The sequence below is a fragment of the Heptranchias perlo genome, chromosome 31 (assembly GCF_035084215.1).
Source record: "Heptranchias perlo isolate sHepPer1 chromosome 31, sHepPer1.hap1, whole genome shotgun sequence".
NCBI lineage: Eukaryota > Metazoa > Chordata > Chondrichthyes > Hexanchiformes > Hexanchidae > Heptranchias > Heptranchias perlo.
In genome coordinates this window covers 18953612-18974577 of record NC_090355.1, presented here as the reverse complement: position 1 = coordinate 18974577, position 20966 = coordinate 18953612, and the positions used below count along the sequence as shown (strand labels likewise).

The following is a 20966-nucleotide window of genomic DNA, read 5'->3' as shown; positions in this document are numbered from 1 at the left end:
TCAAGATGACTTCCCTTCTCTGGCTGCAAGAATCATGTCAAGACTTATATTCATACACTGTATGCCAAGGTATCAATCAAATCCTGCTTTTCTGATCAAATGTTTCCCAGTAACATGAAATATCATTACAATACATATGGTAGTTGAACACCACATTCTTGGATTTACATTTTGTTCCACTTTCCATCTGTTAATACAATCTTAGTCTTTGCATGGTGTGTGCAGTATTTATTTTTCAATCTACCTCAATTGCGTGTAGGATGAAAGGCCAACTAATTGATTAAAACAATGGAAGTACTTTAGATACACATGATAATTGCAGTATTGCTAATCTTTGCAATTAAACTATCCTTCACAAAGAATAAAAAGAGGAAAACAATGGCATTGGGGTAGGGGGTTGACAAAGGATATACATCCCTTTATTTCCACATTGACTTTGTTGCTGATGGCAGCCCCCAAGTCAGTGACAAATCAAGTGGGCCTAGAGCAGCAGTATAAACAACTGCCATCAGAAGAGATGGCAGCCAAGTTTTGGATTGCATCGTACTCAATGGCTTAACTGAAGAAGCTTATTCTTTACAGACCAGCAAAGCTCCTTTTGATCCATATGGAACCTTTGCCATTGGGTAAAGCAGTAATCTCAAACAAAAAAAATTGTGAATAGCAGCTTAAAAATTGTGCATGTTTACTCATTTAAATGTAGATCTGGTGCTGCAAAAATTGCCCTATAATCAGTACCCGGGGGATAGTGATTGGGTTTGAACCAGATACGAGTAAAGCCACAATAAACGGACAAAAAAAAACTTGAAAATCAAATCTTTACTTCAACCCTCATTAGTCCTATATCTTAGTTCAAAATGGATTCCAAACACAATTGGCCTAAAATAATGGTGAACAACCCATCAATGTGTTAATTTAAACAGTTATAACTCTAAAACCAGGAGGGGATACACTAACATTAAAAGGCATCTTGCAAATTGTACATTAGATTACAAAGCAAGCAAAACAGCCAGTTCAGAGTTGGAGTGAACTCACCTTCCTCTTCATCATCCTCAGGAGGTGAAGGGATGATGGATCCCTGTGATCCATAATGAGGTAAGCGTATGGTTGGGCTTGCTGTTGTTTTTCTTCGCTCACGCTCCGATTCACTTTCCAAACTTGCAACCTCATACAGTGTATCACTATTACTTTTTCTTTCTTTTCGTTCTATCTGTAAAATAATTTAAAGGCTATTCAGATTTAGGGAGCATGTGCAATATACTCAGACATGCAATAAATAACCTTTTACACCTTGGACTATACAGTGCATCTTATTCAGAGTGCATGTCAAAATATGCAACATTTCTGGGTTTAACTGTTCAGTCAATTTTGTCAGAAAAATGTAAAGTTGCTTCTGACTGTTCATTTAAGGGATGTCAGTGATCTACATGGAACAACAACTTGCATTTATATAGCGGCTTTAACATAGTAAAACGTCCCAAAGCGCTTCATAGGAGCCTTATCAAACAAAATTTGACACCGATCCACGTAAGGAGATATTAAAACAGTGGTCAAAGAGGTAGGTTTTAAGAACGGTCTTCAAAGGAGGAGAGCTAGAGAGGCAGAGTGGTTTAGGGAGGGAATTCCAGAGCTTAGGGCCTAGATAGCTGAAAGGTCGGCCACCAATGGTGGGGTGTAGGAAATCGGGGCTGCACAAGAGGGCAGAACTGGAGGAACGCAGAGATCGCGGAGGGTTGTAAGGCTGAAGATAATTACCGAGATTGGGAGGAGCGAGGCCACGGAGGGATCTGAACACAAGGATGAGAATTTTAAAAACGAGGCATTGATGGACCAGGAGCCAATGTAGGCCAGCGAGCACGGGGTGATGGGTGAACGGGACTTGGTGCGAGTTAGGATACGGATAGCAGAGTTTTGGAAGAGCTACAGTATACTGAGGGTGGAAGATGGAAGGCTGGTTGGGAGAACATTGGAATAGTCGAGTCTGGAGGTAACAAAAGCTTTTTGAGAATTTCAGCAGCAGATGGGATGAGGCAGGCACGGAGACAGGCGATATTACGGAGGGCTGAAGCACAGAGCGCATTGCAAATGGAGTGGTTCGTGAACCGAGTGGGAATTTGAGAATTTGGTGAGATTGGGAACTGGTAAAGTAGTGGGAGAATTGAAATTAAAATTCAGTTTAAAATTTAACTTAGAACTTTAAAACTTTAAAAGAAACTGCAAGTTAGTTAACTGTTAACAGAAACTGCGCAGCAGTAGCAGTTAACAGTTAATCAGTTGTAAGTGATTGCCTGAATAGATGGTAATTACTGTGAGCTGGAAGCTGATTGAGCAGTTGTAACTGGTGTTCTCAAAAACATGTAAAAAATAGAAGGTTATCTGCTAAATCACAGAACGCATTGCGAATGGAGTTGATCGTGAACCAAGTGGGAACTTGAGAATTAGGTGTAGAGGGGGAAGGACAGTGAACAGAAAGGAAGTGTTCTGAGAGGCCTGAAATAAAAGGGTAGGGTAAACAGTAAGTAAATTAATAAGTATCTAAAGGAAGTTTGGAAAAAAAGGTTTCTATATAAATAATGGATGGGCAGCTGAGACCCATTGCCTGCAATTTCTGCGCGTGTGGAATTCATGTGTCCTGGAGGGCCACATGTGCAGGAAATGCCTCTAGTTGCTCCAGCTCAATCTGAGGATTTCTGAGCTTGAGGGGCAGCTGGAGTCACTGCAGAGCATAAGGGAGGCTGAAGGTTTCCTGGATCGTACGTTCCAGGAGGTGGTCACCCCTCAGCCACAGAGTTCAGGATAGCAAGTGGGTGGTCATCCAAAAGGGTAGGAAGAGGTAGGCAGTGCAGCACTCAAACCAGTATTCAGCACTGAATACCAGTGAGGGTGACAACACTTCAAAGCAGTGCAGTCCTGAGCATGGCACCATGGGGCAGAGGGCTGCACAGGGGGGCATAGTGGAGTGGAGAAATGCAGTAGTCATAGAGGATTCGATAGTCAAGGGGTTAGACAGGCGTTTCTGTGACCGCCGACATGAGTGCCGCATGATGTGTTGCCTCCCTGGTGCCAGGGTAAAGGACATCTCAGAGGGTGCAAAACATTCTGTGGGGAGAAGGGGAACAGCCAGAAGTCGTGGTCCATGTGGGTACCAACTATGTAGGAAAGGGATGAGGTACTGCGGTCAGGAGCTAGGGAGGAAGTTAAAAAGTAGGACTTCAAAGGTATTAATCTCTGGATTACTCCCAATGTCGCACGCTAGTGAATACAGAAATAGGAAGATAAGGCCGGTTAATGTGTGGCTTGAGACATGGTGTAAGAGGGAGGGCTTCAGATTCTTGGGGCATTGGGACCAGTTCTGGGGCAGGAGGGACCTGTTCAAGACGGACCGGTTGGACCTCAACAGAGCTGGTACCAATGTCCTCGCGGGGAGGTTCACTAATACTGTGGGGGAGGGTTTAAACTAATTTGGCACTAGGATGTAGCATTAGAAAGGAGAAAAAAGGTGCACAAAGGATTGGGAGAGACAGATAGCACTAGAGCAAGAAATAGTACAGTATTAGGTGGGATCAGACTAAGAATACGAGAAAGTCTAAGATAGGTTTAGAGTGCATGTGTGTAAACGCACAAAGCACGGTAAATAAGGTTGGTGAGCTGCAGACGCAAATAGCCACATGGGAATATGATGTCATGGCGATAACGAAGACCTGGCTCAAAAAAGGGCAGGATTGGGTACTAAATATTCCTGGATACAAGGTGTTCAGGAAAGATAGGGAAGGGAAGGAAAGAAAAGAGGGGGGTTGGCAGTATTGATTAAGGAGAATATTGCAGTGCTGGAGAGAGAAGATGCCCTTGACGGGTCAAAGACGGAATCTATTTGGTTAGAATTAAGAAACAATAGAGGCACCATCACACTACTAAGTGTATTCTATAGACCACCAACTAGTGGGAAGGATATCGAGGAGCAAGTTTGCAGGGAAATTAGAGTGTTGCAAGAACTATAGAGTAATGATAACGGGGGACCTCAACTATCCTAATATCAACTGGAATAGTAATAGTGTAAAGGGCAAAGAGGGGGAGGAATTTCTGGTGTGTTCAGGAGAACTTTCTTGATCAGTATGTTTCCGGCCCAACGAGGAAGGAAGCATTGCTGGATCGAGTTCTGGGGAATGAAGTAGGTCAAATGGAACATGTGTCAGTGGGGGAACACTCAGGGAACAATGATCATAGTATCATAAGGTTTAGATTAGCTGTGGAAAAGGACGAGGAGCAATCTAAAGTAAAAATACTTAATTGGAGGAGGACCAATTTCAGTGGGTTGAGAATGGATCTGGCCCGGGTAAATTGGACTCAAAGATTGGCAGGCAAAACTGTAATCTAACAATGGGTGGCTTTTAAAGAGGAGATGGTTCAGGTACAGTCTAGACGCGTTCCCACAAGGTGGGGGAAGGTAGGGCTACCAAAGCCTGGGCTCCCTGGATGACGAAAGAGAGAGAGATTAAGATGAAGGAGAAAAAGGGGGTGTATGACAGAAGTCAAGGTTGAGAACCAAGCTGAATATAGAAAGTACAGAGGGGAAATGAAAAAGGAAATGAGAGGGGCAAAGAGAGAGTATGAGAATAGACTGGCGGCTAACATAAAAGGGAATCCAAAAGTCTCCTATAGGCATGTAAATAGGTAGTAAGAGGAGGGCTAGGGCTGATTAGGGACCGAAAAAGAGATCTACGTGTGGAGGCAGAGGGCATGACTGAGGTACTGAAGGAGTACTTTGCATCCAAGGAAGAAGATGCTGCTAAAGTCACAGTAAAAGATACTGGATGGGCTAAAAATTGATAGAGGCAGTGCTAGAAAGGCTGGCTGTACTTAAAGTAGATAAGTCACCCGGCCTGGATGGGACACATCTTAGGTCGCTGAGAGAAGGAAGGGTGGAAATTGCAGAGGTGCTGGCCATAATCTTCCAATCCTGCTTAGATATGGGGGTGGTGCCAGAGGACTGGAGAATTGCAAATGTTACGCCCTTGTTCAAGAAAAGGATGCAAGGATAAACCTGGCAATTGCAGGCCAGCCTGTTTAACCTTGGTGATAGGGAAGCTTTTAGAAAAGATAATCCGGGACAAAATTAAGAGTCACTTGGACAAGTGTGGATTAATAAAAGAAAGCCAACACGGATTTGTTAAAGGAAAATCATATTTAACTAACTTGATAGAGTTTTTTGATGAGGTATCAGAGGGTTGATGTATATGGACTTTCAATAGACGTTTGATAAACTGCCACATAATAGGCTGGTCAGCAAAATTGAAGCCCATGGAATTTAAGGGGCAGTAGCATCATGGATATGAAATTGGCTAAGTGACAGGAAACAGAGAGTAGTGGTGAATGGGTTGTTTTTCAGACTGGAGGAAGGTATACAGTGGTGTTCCCCAGGGGTAGGTACTAGGACCACTGCTGTTTTTGATATATATTAATGACTTGGATGTACAGGGCACAATTTCAAAATTTGCAGATGACACAAAACTTGGAAGCAAAGTAAACAGTGAGGAGGATAGTAATAGACTTCAAGAGGACACAGACAGACTGGTGGAATGGGCGGACACATGGCAGATGAAATTTAACGCAGAGAAGTGTGAAGTGATACATATTGGCAGGAAGAACGAGGAGAGGCAATATAAACTAAACAGTACAATTCTAAAGAGGAACAGAGAGGCCTGGGGGTATATGTGCACAAATCATTGAAGGTGGCAGGACAGGTTGAGAAAGTGGTTAAAAAAGCATTCGGTATCCTGAGCTTTATAAATAGAGGCAGGGTACAAAAGCAAGGAAGTTATGTTGGACCTTTTTAAATCACTGGTTCGGCCACAACTGGAGTATTGTGTCCAATTCTGGACACCGCAATTTAGGAAGGATGTGAAGGTCTTGGAGAGGGTGCAGAAAAGATTTACTCGAATGGTTCCAGGGATGAGGAACTTCAGTAATGTGGATAGGCTGGGGTTAATCTCTTTAGAGCAGAAAAGGTTAAGAGGAGATTTGATAGAAGTGTTCAAAATGATGAAGGCTTTAGATAAAGAGAAACTGTTCCCATTGGCGGAAGGGTCAAGAACCAGCAGACACCAATTTGTGACTGGCAAAAGAACCAAAGGCAGCATGAGGAGAAACTTTTTTACGCGGCAAGTAGTTATGATCTGGAATGCGCTGCTTGAATGGGTGGCTTTCAAAAAGGAATTGGATAAATACTTGAAGGGAAAAAATTTGCAGGGCTGTGGGGGAATGGGACTAACAGGATGGCTCTTACAAAGAGCCAGCACGAGTTCAATGGGACGAATGGCCTCCTTCTGTGCTGGAACCATGTTATGATTGTGTGTGGAAGTAGGCAGTCTTGGTGATAGAGAGGATATGGGGTCGGAAGCTCATCTCAGGGTTAAATAGGATGCCAAGGTTGAGAACAGTTTGGTTTAGCCTCAGACAGTGGTTGGGGAGGTGGTGGAATGGAATCAGTGGCCTGGGAACAGAAAACTGCATAACGTCAAGCAGCAAAATGCTGTATTTTGAACAGCTATTTTGTGGTTTCCAAACAAGTACAAATCCTAAAATAAATATATCTTGGGATTTGCTTATTAAGCATTGAATCTTTCAATGAAGCCATCAGTGCTATGCCTTATTTCAAGGAAACCTTTGTGGCCACATTACATAATTTGAAAACCACACATCCTTTCCAGTAACATTCATGTTAGTGCTGGACTCTATAGACTTCATTTCAACTAATACTCAACCTCAGCTGCCTTTGAATGACAACCAAAATCTGAAGCCCTTGAAAGATTAACCTGATATGGTGTCATATAATATTTTAAACCAACTGTGGGTGGCCACAAGAAGTGTGGCCAGAGGTCAAGTTTTCTGTCAAATGCTTTTAAGACGACAGATCAACCCAGAGGATGCCACAGCATACCAAGACACAGGTTCAATCCCCCCTCTGTTGAGTTACTGATCTTAGCCGTTGCTGTAAGGAGAGGCCAAATGGATGTCAGGACCTTCCATACACGGAGGAAGGGAAGAACGTGAAGCATTACATTTTCCAGCTATTTTTGTACGTCAACTGGTGATCAGTTTAAAAAAGCATTGCAAGCTGCTTGCAAAGAGGTCACATTCTGGCTGAAAGTAGTGTATGCTCCAAGGGCAACTAAAAAAGAGAGAACAGGGAGAAAAATTGGACACAGAAGAGAAAATCTATTATGATTTCCCAGTTACGTTATCCTGCGCTACGTGCAGCTAGCAAGCCAGTTCACTGGTAGCTATTTTCTTAACATGAAAGCGGCTAAGCAAATTATTTTTGTTACCTGTTTGAGCTTCAAATAAAACGTCTCCGTATAACTTCGTTTACTGAAGGGCCAAAACATTCTTTCACTTGGTGGGCATACTCTGACTTTGTTCTCCAGAAGAAAACGGACCGGTTCTTGAACTTCAGTGACGACCAAATCAACTGCTGTTGTCATATAAAGTAATCTGTCTGTAGCGAGAAGAGGTAAGATATTGTTTAGTAACATAGTATGTTTAAACTACACTTATGTGCTTTACCTGAGATGTACTTGAGTCAGAAGTGTACCTGGGTGATATTGCATACATTTTAGTTGAATATGGAATAATGTTAAATTCTGTGTAATTTTCAAAGTTTATATATCTGGATGATTTTTAATGTGTACAAGATCACACAGCTTCCATGAATACATCCAAAAGTTAACAAGTTTGGACAGCACCATGTGTAGGCAAGGTTGGTATCATTGTTTTGTGAAGAGGAGATAGGCGAGACAGGCATGTTAGGCAATGGGTGTAAGCTGTGGAAAGGCAGCTTGGGTTTTTAGTGACACCAGTCAGAATAATGTTTTGAATGCATCTCGTATGTACCGTTTGGCAAGTTTTATTGAATAATAAAAAGTTAAAGCTTAAAATTTGATCTCACTTAACAATGTGACAAGTTATAAAATGCTAAAATCAGTTCATGCTAATATTTCCTGTTGCTGCAACACTACAAAAATCATTGCATTTTTCTAACCAAAAACATACAAAGCTGTTAATAAAAATCAGGGCCACCTGTAATTCCAGTTTATTTTTTCCCCCCCATGAACTTGCAAATAATAGAACAAATGCTGTAAGCATATCCATAACATGAATACTTAAGAACCAGTACACAGTATACATTAAATCTGTCATAACGTTCTAGCTTTTATTATACACAACCCTGGTAGGGAAGTGGCTACTAAGTGCTAACTACTTCCTCATATACAGCTACAAACAGGTTTGGTTTAATAAACTGCATTTTGGATTATTTTGATTCCATGTATAAAATCGAGATTCCATCATATGCCAATCCACATTATGCAAAGCTGTTCTAATAATTCAAATTTCAATTTATACCACAGGTGATGTCATCACCTCCAGGAATTATTTTATTTTGTAGAGATGACATAATTGAGTACAGAAAAAACTATGGAAAAGATTCAGTGATAAAATCAGAACACTCTGCAATCTGCACATTAGTCTAGCTTCCACTTAAAATTCAAATTTACATCCAACTTTATTACTTAGTTTTCATCTCAGCACGAATGAACCACCCACTGCCAATTGCCATTGTAAGCCTTCAACGTTAAGAAAATCATTAAATGCCATCACTCACCTGTGGTCTCAAATCTATGCTGGATTAGAAGAGGATTAAGCAGTGGGTTACTTCTCCTGGCCCCTAACTATCTACCCTGCCTGCTTCAATCCTTGGGTAAAGCCCCTCTAGCCCAAAAGAAAGCCCACCTACCTTGTCGACAGCAATATGGATCATATATTGTGCGGTAGGAGACTAAGCTAAAGACACCTGAAAGGTGTCACGAAGCACCAGCAAAGCTTGAACTGGCAATGGTGCCTAAAGCCACACCTCTTCAATACATCAGTATAAATTCCATTGAGAAGAGTCATCTGTCAATGAAGCCATATCTAATTAAATGGTTAAATAAAAGACACACCAGGGGAGGATTGCCCTCCATTTCACAACTCATCAGAAACAAAAGCAGCATCAGATGACCACTTCACAGGAATAGTTCTCCCATTTTTCTCATTAAAGGCTCTCCTGGCTGGCCTTCCATCTTCCACCCTCCATAAAACTTGAGCTCATTCAAAACTCTGCTGCCCGTATCCTAACTCGCACCAAGTCCCATTCACCCATCACCCCCATGGTTGCTGACCTGCATTGGCTCATGGTCCTCAAAAGCCTCGACAGTCTCATTCTAGTGTTCAAATCCCCCCATGGCCTCCCTCCTCCCTATATCTGCAACATCCTCCAGCCCTAGAACCCTCAGAGAACTTTGCATTCCTCCAATTCTGTCCTCTTGTGCATCCACGACTTCCTATGCCCCACCACTGGCTGCCGTGCCTTCAGCTATCTAGGCCCTAAGCTCTGGAATTCCCTCCCCAAACCTCTCCACCCTCAGACACTCCTTAAAACCTACCTCTTTGACTAAGCTTTTGGTCACCTGTTCTAATGTCTCCTTTGGCTCGGTGTCAATTTTTTTGTCTGATTACGCTCCCGTGAAGCACCTTTGGATGTTTTACTATGTTAAAGGTGCTACGTAAATGCAAGTTGTTGTTGATATAAATCATGATATCAGATCACGAGAGAATATAAGGGGGAAGAAAAGCAATGTTGGTCTCTTCAGCGGCTTGCATTTTTAATCAAACATTTTTAGATCCAGAATTAATCCTTGAAATAAATATGTATAAAACAACAGAATTTATAATAGCATCAAGTAGGTGAAAACAGTTTGTGCTTCTGTGTAGTCTGGACTCCTAATTCAGTTAAATTAAGTCATTAAGGTATGAAAACATGCAGATATTCCACAAGGGGGCATGCTTTAAAATGGTATCCTTTCACTTTGCAGCTTTAAGATAAGCATATTTTATTACCTTTAGGCGTTTCTTCATTTACAGCTTGAAAATGCGGTGTGTTGGGATTCCAGCTCCCAGTAATTATGTAAGATTTACCATCTGAGCTTTTACCCATTGATTCCTGCAAATAAAAATATATATTGCATCAGAACTGCTCTTACTGCTACTCTTGTTAACTAATACCTAATTTATACTACAAAGCTACTTTGGAGCATACGGTTTCGGTTTCCTGTGGGTGAAACCAGCTTATTTATACCATGAAGCAATTTTCACCAGAGGATAGCTCGAACGCATATGCACATTTTACTGGCATTTATTTATTTTTAAATGTGCTATGACTTTTCATCACAACCGCTGTCAAACCACATAGTAGTGGATGGAAAGGAGTCGAAGGGATTGGGGCAGCCTAGTGACAACTCTACTTTTTGGGCAACTTGCTTTTACTGCTAAGAACAGCTTGAAGAAGTTGAGTCTCCTGGTATAGGATTTAATATATAAATAGTCCGCAGCTTCACCTGGCATCTTCAACCCTTCAGCAATTAAGAAAAAGGATGTGGTTAAGGTGGCTTTTGTGAATTGTGATTTAACTCTTAACCTCAGAGCTGTACCCTCTCCTGTCCCACCAGTGTGTTTATCACTGTCCACACCATCCATCTGAATTACAGCCTATTTTATGCTGAGGGCCAATGATCACAAGAAGCAGGTTTGAAACTGTCCAAACTCATTTCACACAGAATCAATACTGCCAACAAAGAGACACCCAACCCTATTTTTCTTCACCATTACCTACTATTGCAGTAGAATCTAACTGTTGCCTGACATCCAGTGCAAATTTACTTGAGCTCCAGGTTAACAGAAATTAGGCCATCTTGTTCAGCTCTCACCAGCACCAACAAGCCTCCGTCGCCAATCCATCAACCTCCCTAGCTGCCCACTTGGGTGATGCGCAACCTTGGTATTCTGTTCAACCCAAAGTTGAGCTTTAAACCCTAAATCTAATCCATCACAAGACTGGCTTCTTCCACTTCCATGCCCACAGCACATCCCCACCGCTGTTGAACCCTGTATCAACACACACATTATCTTGAGCATCAATTTCTCAAATGCTCTTCTCGACAGCATCCCCATCCTTCCCAAACATAAGCTAAATTGGCACTCCGTGACTCAAGTCCTCTAAACCCATCAGCCCAGTCCTTGCCATGCTCCACTATCCATCTTATACTCCAGTGAATTGAGCTCAAAATTTTTATCCTCATCTTCAAATTTCTCCACAGCCTCGTTCCACTTTATTAGGGAAATCTTATCCAACCATAAGCCCCAGCATGCACCTTTTTCCTTCAAACTCTCCAATATTGCTTATATCCGGCTTCTTCTGCTCCACTTTCACTCACTATGTTCCTAACCCTGAGGAACTCTCTTCCAAAACCACTTTGTCTAACTATTCCTCTCTTTGCCTTCAAAGACCTCTTAAAAAAAAATCACTGTTCAGCCATGCCCTCAAGCTTCTTCATCCTTCCTCAAAATTCCTTTGTGCCTTGGTCAGTCTTCACTTATCCCCTTAAGTGCGCAGACTTTTTTTTTAATGTGAACAGCACTATAAAAAAGCATTATTACTAATGTTTATTTTTAAGCATGGTACTTTATGGAATTATTTAATACCCGAGCAAGGAACCACAAACATTGTAGCCTTATACTTATCAGAAAAACACACTGGTGGATACTGCAAAGAATGTTAATTTGTTTAATTATAGATATGAACCATGAAATCAATTGTTAATATTTAGAATTAAAAATTATAAAGTAAAGCAAATTTTTTGCATCAATCTAAAAAGTTTGAAACAAAAAATCTCATTTCCACCCTACAAGCTATTATAAAATTAATGTGAATTATTAAGGAATATTACATTACATTCTAAGTTTTAATTATTTTTTAAAAACTTGTTTTGGGAACATGGGTGACACTGGCAAGGGCATATTTATTGCCCATCTCTAGCTGCCCTAAAAAGATGATGATTGGCTTTCTAACTTAGTGACTTGCTAGACTACTTTAGAGCATCATTAACAGGCAACTACTGGAATTTCGTGTAGACCAGATGAGACAGGGGTGGCAGGTTATCTTTCCTAAGTGACTGGGAGTTTTAATGATAGTCTGGCAACTTTTATTTTTTTCTGGTACTAGTGCATAAATCATCAGATTTATTCAATTCAATTTCATGACTTGTCATGGTGGGATTTGAACTAACAACCTTTGGACTGCTAGTCCAGTATCTTCACTACTGTAACCTTGTTTTGCATCATTGCAACTGTCACTGCCCCCAACCCCCCAAACCAGGTGAAATGACATTCCTTTCCTCTGAATTTCATCAATATCTTTGAGATGCCTCTGTTATCTGCTCCAAATAATTTCTAGAACTGGCTTAATTTTATTATTTATTACAATTTTAGTTCTTTGTTATATCCGATTTTGTCATCATATAGCAGATGTCCATTATGCTCCTCCATTAGAATTTTTATATTAAACAATATTTTCTAATCTAAATCAATATGCAAGGATTTGTTTGAAAAATGTTAGTGAATTTTACTTCAAATAGAGGCAGACATCAATAATTGCATTCAAGCACCAAAATGGTCCCACTTTGAGGTAAATCACCGTGTAGAAAGTTATGAGGCAGGATAAGGTACTTCACAAATGCAACCTTGCCCATCTTATGCAACAGGTTTTTCCTACAGAACTCTGATTTTCCCAGTGTAAAAATAGTCTTATAGACTTTTTAACATTGTGCTTCTTAAGATTATGTCTGCATTTTAATTTTTGTTTAATTCTTTTGTTTAAAAAGTCAAGAAAATTTATATATTGGGATCTTCACACAAAGAAGCATTTACTCTTAGTCTGCATGAGCAGCAAGTCAATATTCCAACATGTTGTGTTACAAAGTAGTACGGTGTGGGTTTGGACCTCAATGCCCCACAGTGAGTTACAGATTTCTTGACCATGTTGAAGTTGGCTGATTCATTATTTGGGGCAGGGCAAATAAAACAAGTTCCCTTGTGCTGCTTTCATGCCCCTCCTAATGGTCTGCTCAAAAGACAGAAGTAGATTGCGTGCCTTATCAACAGTTTAAAAAGAAAATACGTTCTTAAAAATGTTATGCAGGGAACTTGAATAGCACAGGTTTTCATTTCTGGGACCAAGGTTCAAATCTAGTTCAAACAGGATTAATGTGTCCACTTGCTGGCTGTAAGAGTTGTGTAATTTAGCTGGTGTGCAAAGTGAAAAATTCACAATTTTGGTGCCATAGAGAATGCTCTTCTGAATTTAAGGTGAAGGCAATTTACTGTGCAGCAGCTCTGCCACACCTCAGCTATAAAGTGCTCAATATTGGCACACAGTAACAAAAAAGGAACAAGTATTCCACTCTCCAGCACCAACATCCTTTAACTGATGAGCACAAAATTCACTCAAAAATATAAAAAACTATGTTTGCAAAGTCTTAAAATCTTCAATGTATTAAAGTTTAATTATCCCCACTTTGACATTAAGTTTATAACTAGATCAAGGGAAATTGTTACAAAAATTTTATAAAAGGTCAGTGTTCAGGCAAATGACAATGTATGCATATATCTGGGATTTTGGCATGAGGTAAAATTTATAGCCTCTGCTTAATGTTTCGTTCCTCAACAGGGGCTCTTCTATGATGTTGCCCAAAAGTAAAAACTACTTTCTAGGATATAATTTTTTTTTTGAAAACTGTCTTTTGTAGACTTAAAAAAAATTTAAACCACCTACATTTATAACCTGAAGTAGCAATAAACACCTGAAGAATAGCAAATTCTCTTTTTAAGCTGAAACTAGTACACTATGTAGAGATAATTTTACAAATCTGCACCTCTGGCAAGGAGCTTTGCCTGCCAAAGGTGCATAATGGAAACTCAGGCATGCGCTGCCCACGATTTTCCACCCATTCCAGCTTCACAGACTTGATAATTTACATGTAGAAAAATTAATCTACACACATGGCCACTAAAAATGATTTAAAAAATCCAGTTTGACAGTAAAATGTTACAAATATCCAATCAAACAGCTACTGAAGCAATGAGTTCCTACAGAAAGTTTTTAACAACACCATTCTCAAAAAGCAAGAGATTGGTGAAAGCAAATTAGTATAGTTTCCTCAAGATCCGATGCAATGCTTTAAAACTACTGTTGATGTCAAGTTAGCATCCCCGGATAGCACCATAAGTCACACAAATTAGATTTGAACAGCGCTGCTGCAGTCTTGGTTCTGCCATTTGGTCACAACCTTATTAAATGTTCATGTACCAAGCATGGATTCTCCACTTTTACCCCTGGCCCAACAAATGTCTCTTACTATAATTAGACATTGGACTCCCTTCTCCAATCTTGCACCCAGCTCCAAGCACCTAGCTTCGGTAAGGTGCAACCCAGCTGCTTTGCATTACACCTTTTCTCTAACCCGGACAAATCCTATCCAAGATTGTTTTTGTTTAAAATCTGAGCTACTGAAATGTAATGTTAAGACTTCAAAATTGGGCTCCTTGATCATGCTCCAGTAATTCTAACTTGGGCTTATGAGGAGGTCAAGCAGATGGCACCTCAATTTAATGTCTTCCTTCTCAGTGACTTCCAATTCCTTCCTCATCCTCTGGAAGGTTAGGAAATGTATTGTTTTTTTTAAAAAACACCACAATGTCCCTGGGTAATCACCTACTTTGCTTTGGGAGATGGCCAAAGCAGTACTCTGCAGTTATATCTACATTTCCAATGGGGAAAAAAAAGCACAGGTGTAGCTGAAAGAGCAGATTTAAGTCTTCAAATCTGCCAATGACAAATTGGGTACCGTAAGTACTTTATCCCCCCCACCTTCAGAAGACCTGGAGGAAATCTAATACTGAGTCACTAATTCGGCCTACCACTACTCACTTCTATGTGTGCAGGGATAAACAAAGCCATCTTGCCACTATTCAAGGATCTTAATCAGTTTAGCCAAGTTTATTTTGACCTCCATAAATCATAAGCCAAAGTGTCCCTTGAGACTATGAGTTTACTTACATGATCTTAAGCACCAATAACATCTAGACCAAATGGCACTGGATGCAGCAGTCTGAGCTATTAGCTCTTTTCAGGATAAGAAGTTTTCTCTGCTGGCTTCGACAAAAAGATGACCCTTAAATTGGCTCCCCTACTCCTGAAAGCGTTTCATGAAATTATTAATACTGCCTCCATCCCCAAAACTCAAAGATGCTCCAACCTCTCAGACTGAAAAAAGGCAAGGGTCACAATGGGCATAGCCACTGGTGCTCCTATTTTTCTTTAAAAATTGTAATCACAATTCAAAAGGAAATTTTTTCAAATTGTTTGAATAATCTGTTTTCCAAATTAATTGACCCTGATAAGGTAGGTTTTATTTAAGACATTTTTATTTATAATATTCATAAGTCTCTCAATATCAGGCATTCTTCAACTGAATCACACAAATTCCACCTTGTCCTCTCTACAGATGCTGAGAATACCTTCAATAGTGGAGTGGCTTTTCATGCAAAGGATGCTATTGACCATGGGATTTATGGAAATTTGTACACACTAGATCTCCTGGTTATACTTCTGCGTCTGCTCATCCATTGCCTCTAATGGAATTGTATAGTCTTTAAATGGATTTTTCAAAGCAAGCAGCCCTCTATCGGCCTTCTTTTTCTTGGCTATTGAACCACTGGAAACATTCCTGTCATTCAAGACACCTGATGGATTTGAGTGGCAGATAAAGAACATGAAATATCCCTGTATATGGACAACACTCATGGCAGCCTCCACCCTGCTCTCTGGAGTGTATTTGCCATTATGGTTCTATTGTCAGATTATAAGATCAATTATACAAAGTCAGAGCACATGGCCTTAGGTAAAGCCTTACTCTTCATGTTTGGGGAATATTGCTTATTCCACTGGCATGGCTCAGGTTTTCAGCATTTGGAGATGTAGATCACTTCTGACATTCCCTGCTTAACCGTTTTTTTTAAAAAAAGAGCTGGATCAGGAGACTCGTTTATGAAGTAATTGACATTCACAGATCAGACTTATGTCTTTGCAATATCCAATGAGGGTGGGGTAGTCCTCCTCAATTGCCGGTATTATTTTTTGACCGCACAGCTGCGCTTATTTCCATATTGGGCCTCTGAAATAGAAACACCAATGGTAGAGATAGGACAATTGCCATTATTCTTGGTTCTTAATTCATATTTTCCCTTTTTGGAAGTGCCATTCTCCTCAGTGGTTCAGGACATATCTCATTTTATTGCAGCCATGTGGGTCTGGCAAGATATATTCCATCATTTTGTGAGGTTTGTCTACCTATTCTCCTCCGTGGGACAACCTGGAAACCCACCCTTAAGTGCTGGAGGGAGGAGGGGAGGGTTTTCAGAAAGGTGCAGGATTTGGCTTGTGTGGTTCTCCATGTGCAGAGTGACTCAGTCAATCCTTGACTTAGCCAAAAAAGCAAGTGGTTACACTTAAAAAAACAAAAAACATGCTCCATCCTTTAAATCTACAGTGAAAAGACCTCAGATTCTACAACACTACTGTGCTTGATCCACTTTTACAGTTCTTTTCACCAATAATGCATTAAACTGAAACATCCTGATACAAAACAAGAACTTTCAATTACACTCCTTAATTCACTGCATTAGAAATTCTAAATAAAGAAAATGAAAAGATGTTGCTTATTTAGCACAAAAATATTGAACACCATCTTACCAAATCTAAAAGATGCATGTCACTGTTGCGTACATCTTTTCCAGGACTGAGAAGAAGGCCAAAGCACCTAATGAAAGAACATAACTGAAAATATTGATAAAGTTATGGATACAATAAAAAGTGTAATGGTGTGAATTCTTATTCTGCTAATACTTAGTTGCAGTGCTCTTATTCTAAAAGATGGTATTATTTTTACCACATGAACAAACTTGTGTTTCAAATGTAATAATCTCTTATTAGATGACAATTGAAATATCTTGTGCCGTTTTGGGCACCCCATTAATAATTAGAGTTATAGTAAAGGTACAATGCAGATTGACTAGGATGTTACTAAGAATGTGAGAACATAGTTAAAAATGGAGATTTGGAAAAAAAAAAGCTGTAATGAACGGAGCTGAGAAGACTAAGGGGGATCTGACAGAAGTGTTCAAAATAATGCAAAGATTTGAGATGATAAATTGTGAATTATTTCCAAAGGATGCTGAATTGGTGACAAGGGGCCAATATCTTAGGATCTGTATTAGAGGTATAAAGGGGGAGGTTAGAAGAAATTTTTCGTGCGAACAGTTATTATAAAAAGGAATGCATTACCACAAATGATGCATCAATCACTGCATTTAAGAACTAATTAGATAAACAGTTGAAGACAAATTAGGGTACAGAAAGAAAAGAGGTAGGAAAGAAGATAATGGCCTCCATCTGTATTAAAAGGTTTATGTTTGACAAAATCCTGAAATACCTGCAAATTACCACCATTAGGATGTACTGCAGGTTAGAGATATCTAAAATCATTGAGCCAAAACAGCAGCATTGGCTGATTTTTCTGTGGTGCTATACTGCCCCCTATATTTTTATGGAAATAATATCCAATTTTATTGAAAAATGAACATTTTCACAAATGGGAATGTAGATAATAGGTAAATATATCAAATCATGCCCCACGAGAGAATGTTAAAATAAAGAAACGTTAAACAAAAAAAAATTTAAAGGCAGTGTACTTTCTGAGCATGCATTAACTCTTCCCAATATACACCAACTATAGAATTTCCTCATTATTAAGGGCAGACTATTTCCCTCATGCAAAATATCTGTTCCCAATCTGTCTTTAACTTCAAATATAACAAATTATTATTAACGAATATACATTCCATTGAGAAATAAAAACTCCACGGGAAAAGTGATCCACCCGTGGCTAACTAAAGTTAAGGATAGTATTAGATTAAAAGAAGAGGCTTATAATATTGCCAAGAAGAGTAATAAGCCTGAGGATTGTGAGATTTTTAGAAATCAGCAAAGGATGACCAAAAAATTGATGAGGAAGAAAATAGAATATGAGAGTAAACTCGCAAGAAATAGAAAAACAGACTGTAAGAGCTTCTGTAAGTATGTAAAAAAAAAAGAGTGTAGCGAAAGTAAACTTCGGTCCCTTAGAGACTGAGGCAGGAGAAATTATAATGGGAATAAGGAAATGGCAGAGACATTAAACAAATATTTGGTATCTGTCTACACAGTAGAAGACACAAAAAATATACCAAGAATAGTGGGGAACCAAGGGTCTAATGAGAGTGAGGAACTTAAAAGTAATTAACATTAGTAAAGAAAGACTGGAGAAATTAATGGGACTAAAAGCCAACAAATCCCCTGGACCTGATGGCCTACATCCTGGGGTTCTAAAAGAGGTGGCTGCAGAGATCGCGGATGAATTGATCATGATCTTCTAAAATTACCTAGATTCTAGAACGGTCCCAGTGGATTGGAAGGTAGCAAATGTAACACCGCTGTTCAAGAAAGGAGGGAGAGAGAAAACAGGGATCTACAGACCAATTAGCCTGACATCAGTCATCGGGAAAATGCTGGAATCCATTATCAAGGATGTGGTAACAGGGCACTTAGAAAATCATAATGGAGCAGAAATTACTCACCTCAATGGCGTCCTTTGTCTCCACCGGCGAATCGATGGAGCAAGTTCATGCATTTGCACATGCATACTAAAACCCGGAAATCAGGAACTTGCTCCTATTGGTTCGCCGGCGATTTGACAGCTGCAAATTAAAGGGGAACTGCACACCACAATCATTGAAATCACAGAAAAATCGTAAACTTTCCATCTGCCCAGCTGGAACGTAACTACTTACTCCACCAAAAGATATGCTGAAAAATACCAGGTCTACAGTACTTTCTAAAAGCACAATGTCTTTTAATGAATGCCAAACAACTAAAAATTAAATTTTAAAAAGTTGAGTCTCATATTACTCCTTAGGGTAATTTTTTGGTCATTAAAAAAATTTAAAGTTAAACATTTTTTTAAACTTTTCACATCTGTCTCTTTAAATGAATTAAATTACTTCTTTGGCTTTTTAAAAAATAATTAATTTACAGAATTTAATTTAATGAATGAACTTTGCCTGCTTGTGGGCGAGACTTCTCACCCCGACAGATTTTATGGGCGTGTCTTCCATTCTAGCAGACATTTCCCGTGCGAAGCAACCCACGCTGTTCAAAGGCTGGGTTGATAGAGTGCATTTTTTGACAACTTCCAAATCACGCCAGTCTACGCCACGGAGCCCGCAGCAAGTAAATTTGTACATTTAATTCGCAGCAGCTACGAACATTGACACGCCGCTCTGAGCAAGTTCCAGCTCAGTATGACTAAATAGATTTGTCAAACACGAATCTTGCCAAGAGTAGAAAAAGGGGAACCAGTGGATGTAGTATATTTGGATTTTCAAAAAGCATTCGATAAGGTGCCTTACACAAGATAAGGACTCATGGGGTTGGAGGAAATATATTAGCATGGATAGAGGATTGGTTAACGGACAAAAAACAGAGAGTAGGAATAAATGGGTCATTTTCAGGTTGGCAGGTTGTTACTAGTGGGGTGCCGCAAGGATCAGTGCTGGGGCCTCAGCTATTTACAATTTTTATTAATGACTTAGATGAAGGGACTGAGTGTAATGTATCCATGTTTGCTGACGATGCAAAGCTAGGTGGGAAAGTAAGCTGTGAGGAGGACGCAAAGAGTTATAATCAGGTGAAGTGAGTGGGCAAGAAGGTGGCAGATGGAGTATAATGTGGGGAAATGTGAGGTTATTCACTTGGTAGGAAGAATAGAAAAACAGAATATTTTTTAAATGGTGAGAAACTATTAAATGTTGGTGTTCAGAGGGATTTGGCTGTCCTCATACGCAAAACACAAAGTTAACATGCAGGTACAGCAAGCAATTAGGAAGGCAAATTGTATGTTGGCCTTTATTGCAAGGGGGTTGGAGTACAAGAGTAAAGAGGTCTTGCTGCAATTCTGCAGGGCTTTGGTGAGACCACACCTGGAGTACTGTGTACAGTTTTAGCCTCCTTACCTAAGGAAGGATATACTTGCCTTAGAGGCAGTGCAACTAAGGTTCGCTGGATTAATTCCTGGCTTGAGAGGGTTGTCCTATGAGGAGAGATTGAGTAGAATGGATCTATACTCTCTGGGAGTTTAGAAGAATGAGAGGTAATTTCATTGAAACATATAAGATTCTGAGAGGGCTTGACAGGATGGATGCTGAGCGGATGTTTCCTCTGGCTGGAGAATTTAGAACTGGGTGCATAGTCTCAGGATAAGGGTTCGGCCATTTAGGACTGAGATGAGGAGGAATTTCTTTTGAGGGTTGTGAATCTTTGAAATTCTCTACCCCAAAGTGCTGTGGATGCTCGATCGTTGTGTATATTCAAGGCTGAGATCAATAGATTTTTGGACACTAAGGGAATTAAGGGATATGGGGATCGGGCAGGAAAGTGGAGTTGAGGTCGAAGATCAGCCGTGATCTTATTGCATGGCAGAGCAGGCTCGAGGGGCCGTTTGGCCTACTCCTGCTCCTATTTCTTATGTTCTTAAGGATAAAGCACAAGAGGGAACAAGTGAAATACAGAAATTATGGTACAGGTATATCAACTTCAAATTATATGATTGTTCAGAATAGTTGGCCAAAATGGAGTTTTAGCAGGGGTCTCAGAAGTAGACACAAGAGTCCGGACAACGTAGATGTGATGATAAATTGAAGAAAACAAAACAGGAGTGACTCTGATTCATAGAGTATATGGAAATTTTGGAACAAAAAGGAACTTATTTCAAATTTATCAAGGCAAAATCATTTTTATCATGAGATATGTTTTGTGATTCAACTTTGATAGCGTCTTCCCTTCTCTCTCTCTAGATGTTATTTTTCCCTTAGTGAATTATATTTAGACCAACAAATGCTGGATCTTACATCCTGTTTCAGTTTGTACCTCACTCATTTTTGCT

At 39.8% G+C, this 20966-nt stretch overlaps 1 protein-coding gene across 4 annotated transcripts in view; it reads right to left on the bottom strand.

Moving 5' to 3' along the window:
• Positions 1-20966, bottom strand: part of LOC137300543 (rab GTPase-activating protein 1) — a 178786-nt gene that overhangs the window by 106380 nt on the left and 51440 nt on the right. For all 4 annotated transcript variants that reach the window (XM_067969676.1, XM_067969679.1, XM_067969677.1 and 1 more), the window contains 4 exons: positions 16682-16748; positions 9934-10036; positions 7326-7495; positions 1036-1210 (listed from right to left, as the gene is read on the bottom strand). In XM_067969676.1, coding sequence (XP_067825777.1) covers positions 1036-1210; positions 7326-7495; positions 9934-10036; positions 16682-16748 — 515 coding nt within the window. The remainder of the gene's footprint in view (positions 1-1035; positions 1211-7325; positions 7496-9933; positions 10037-16681; positions 16749-20966) is intronic.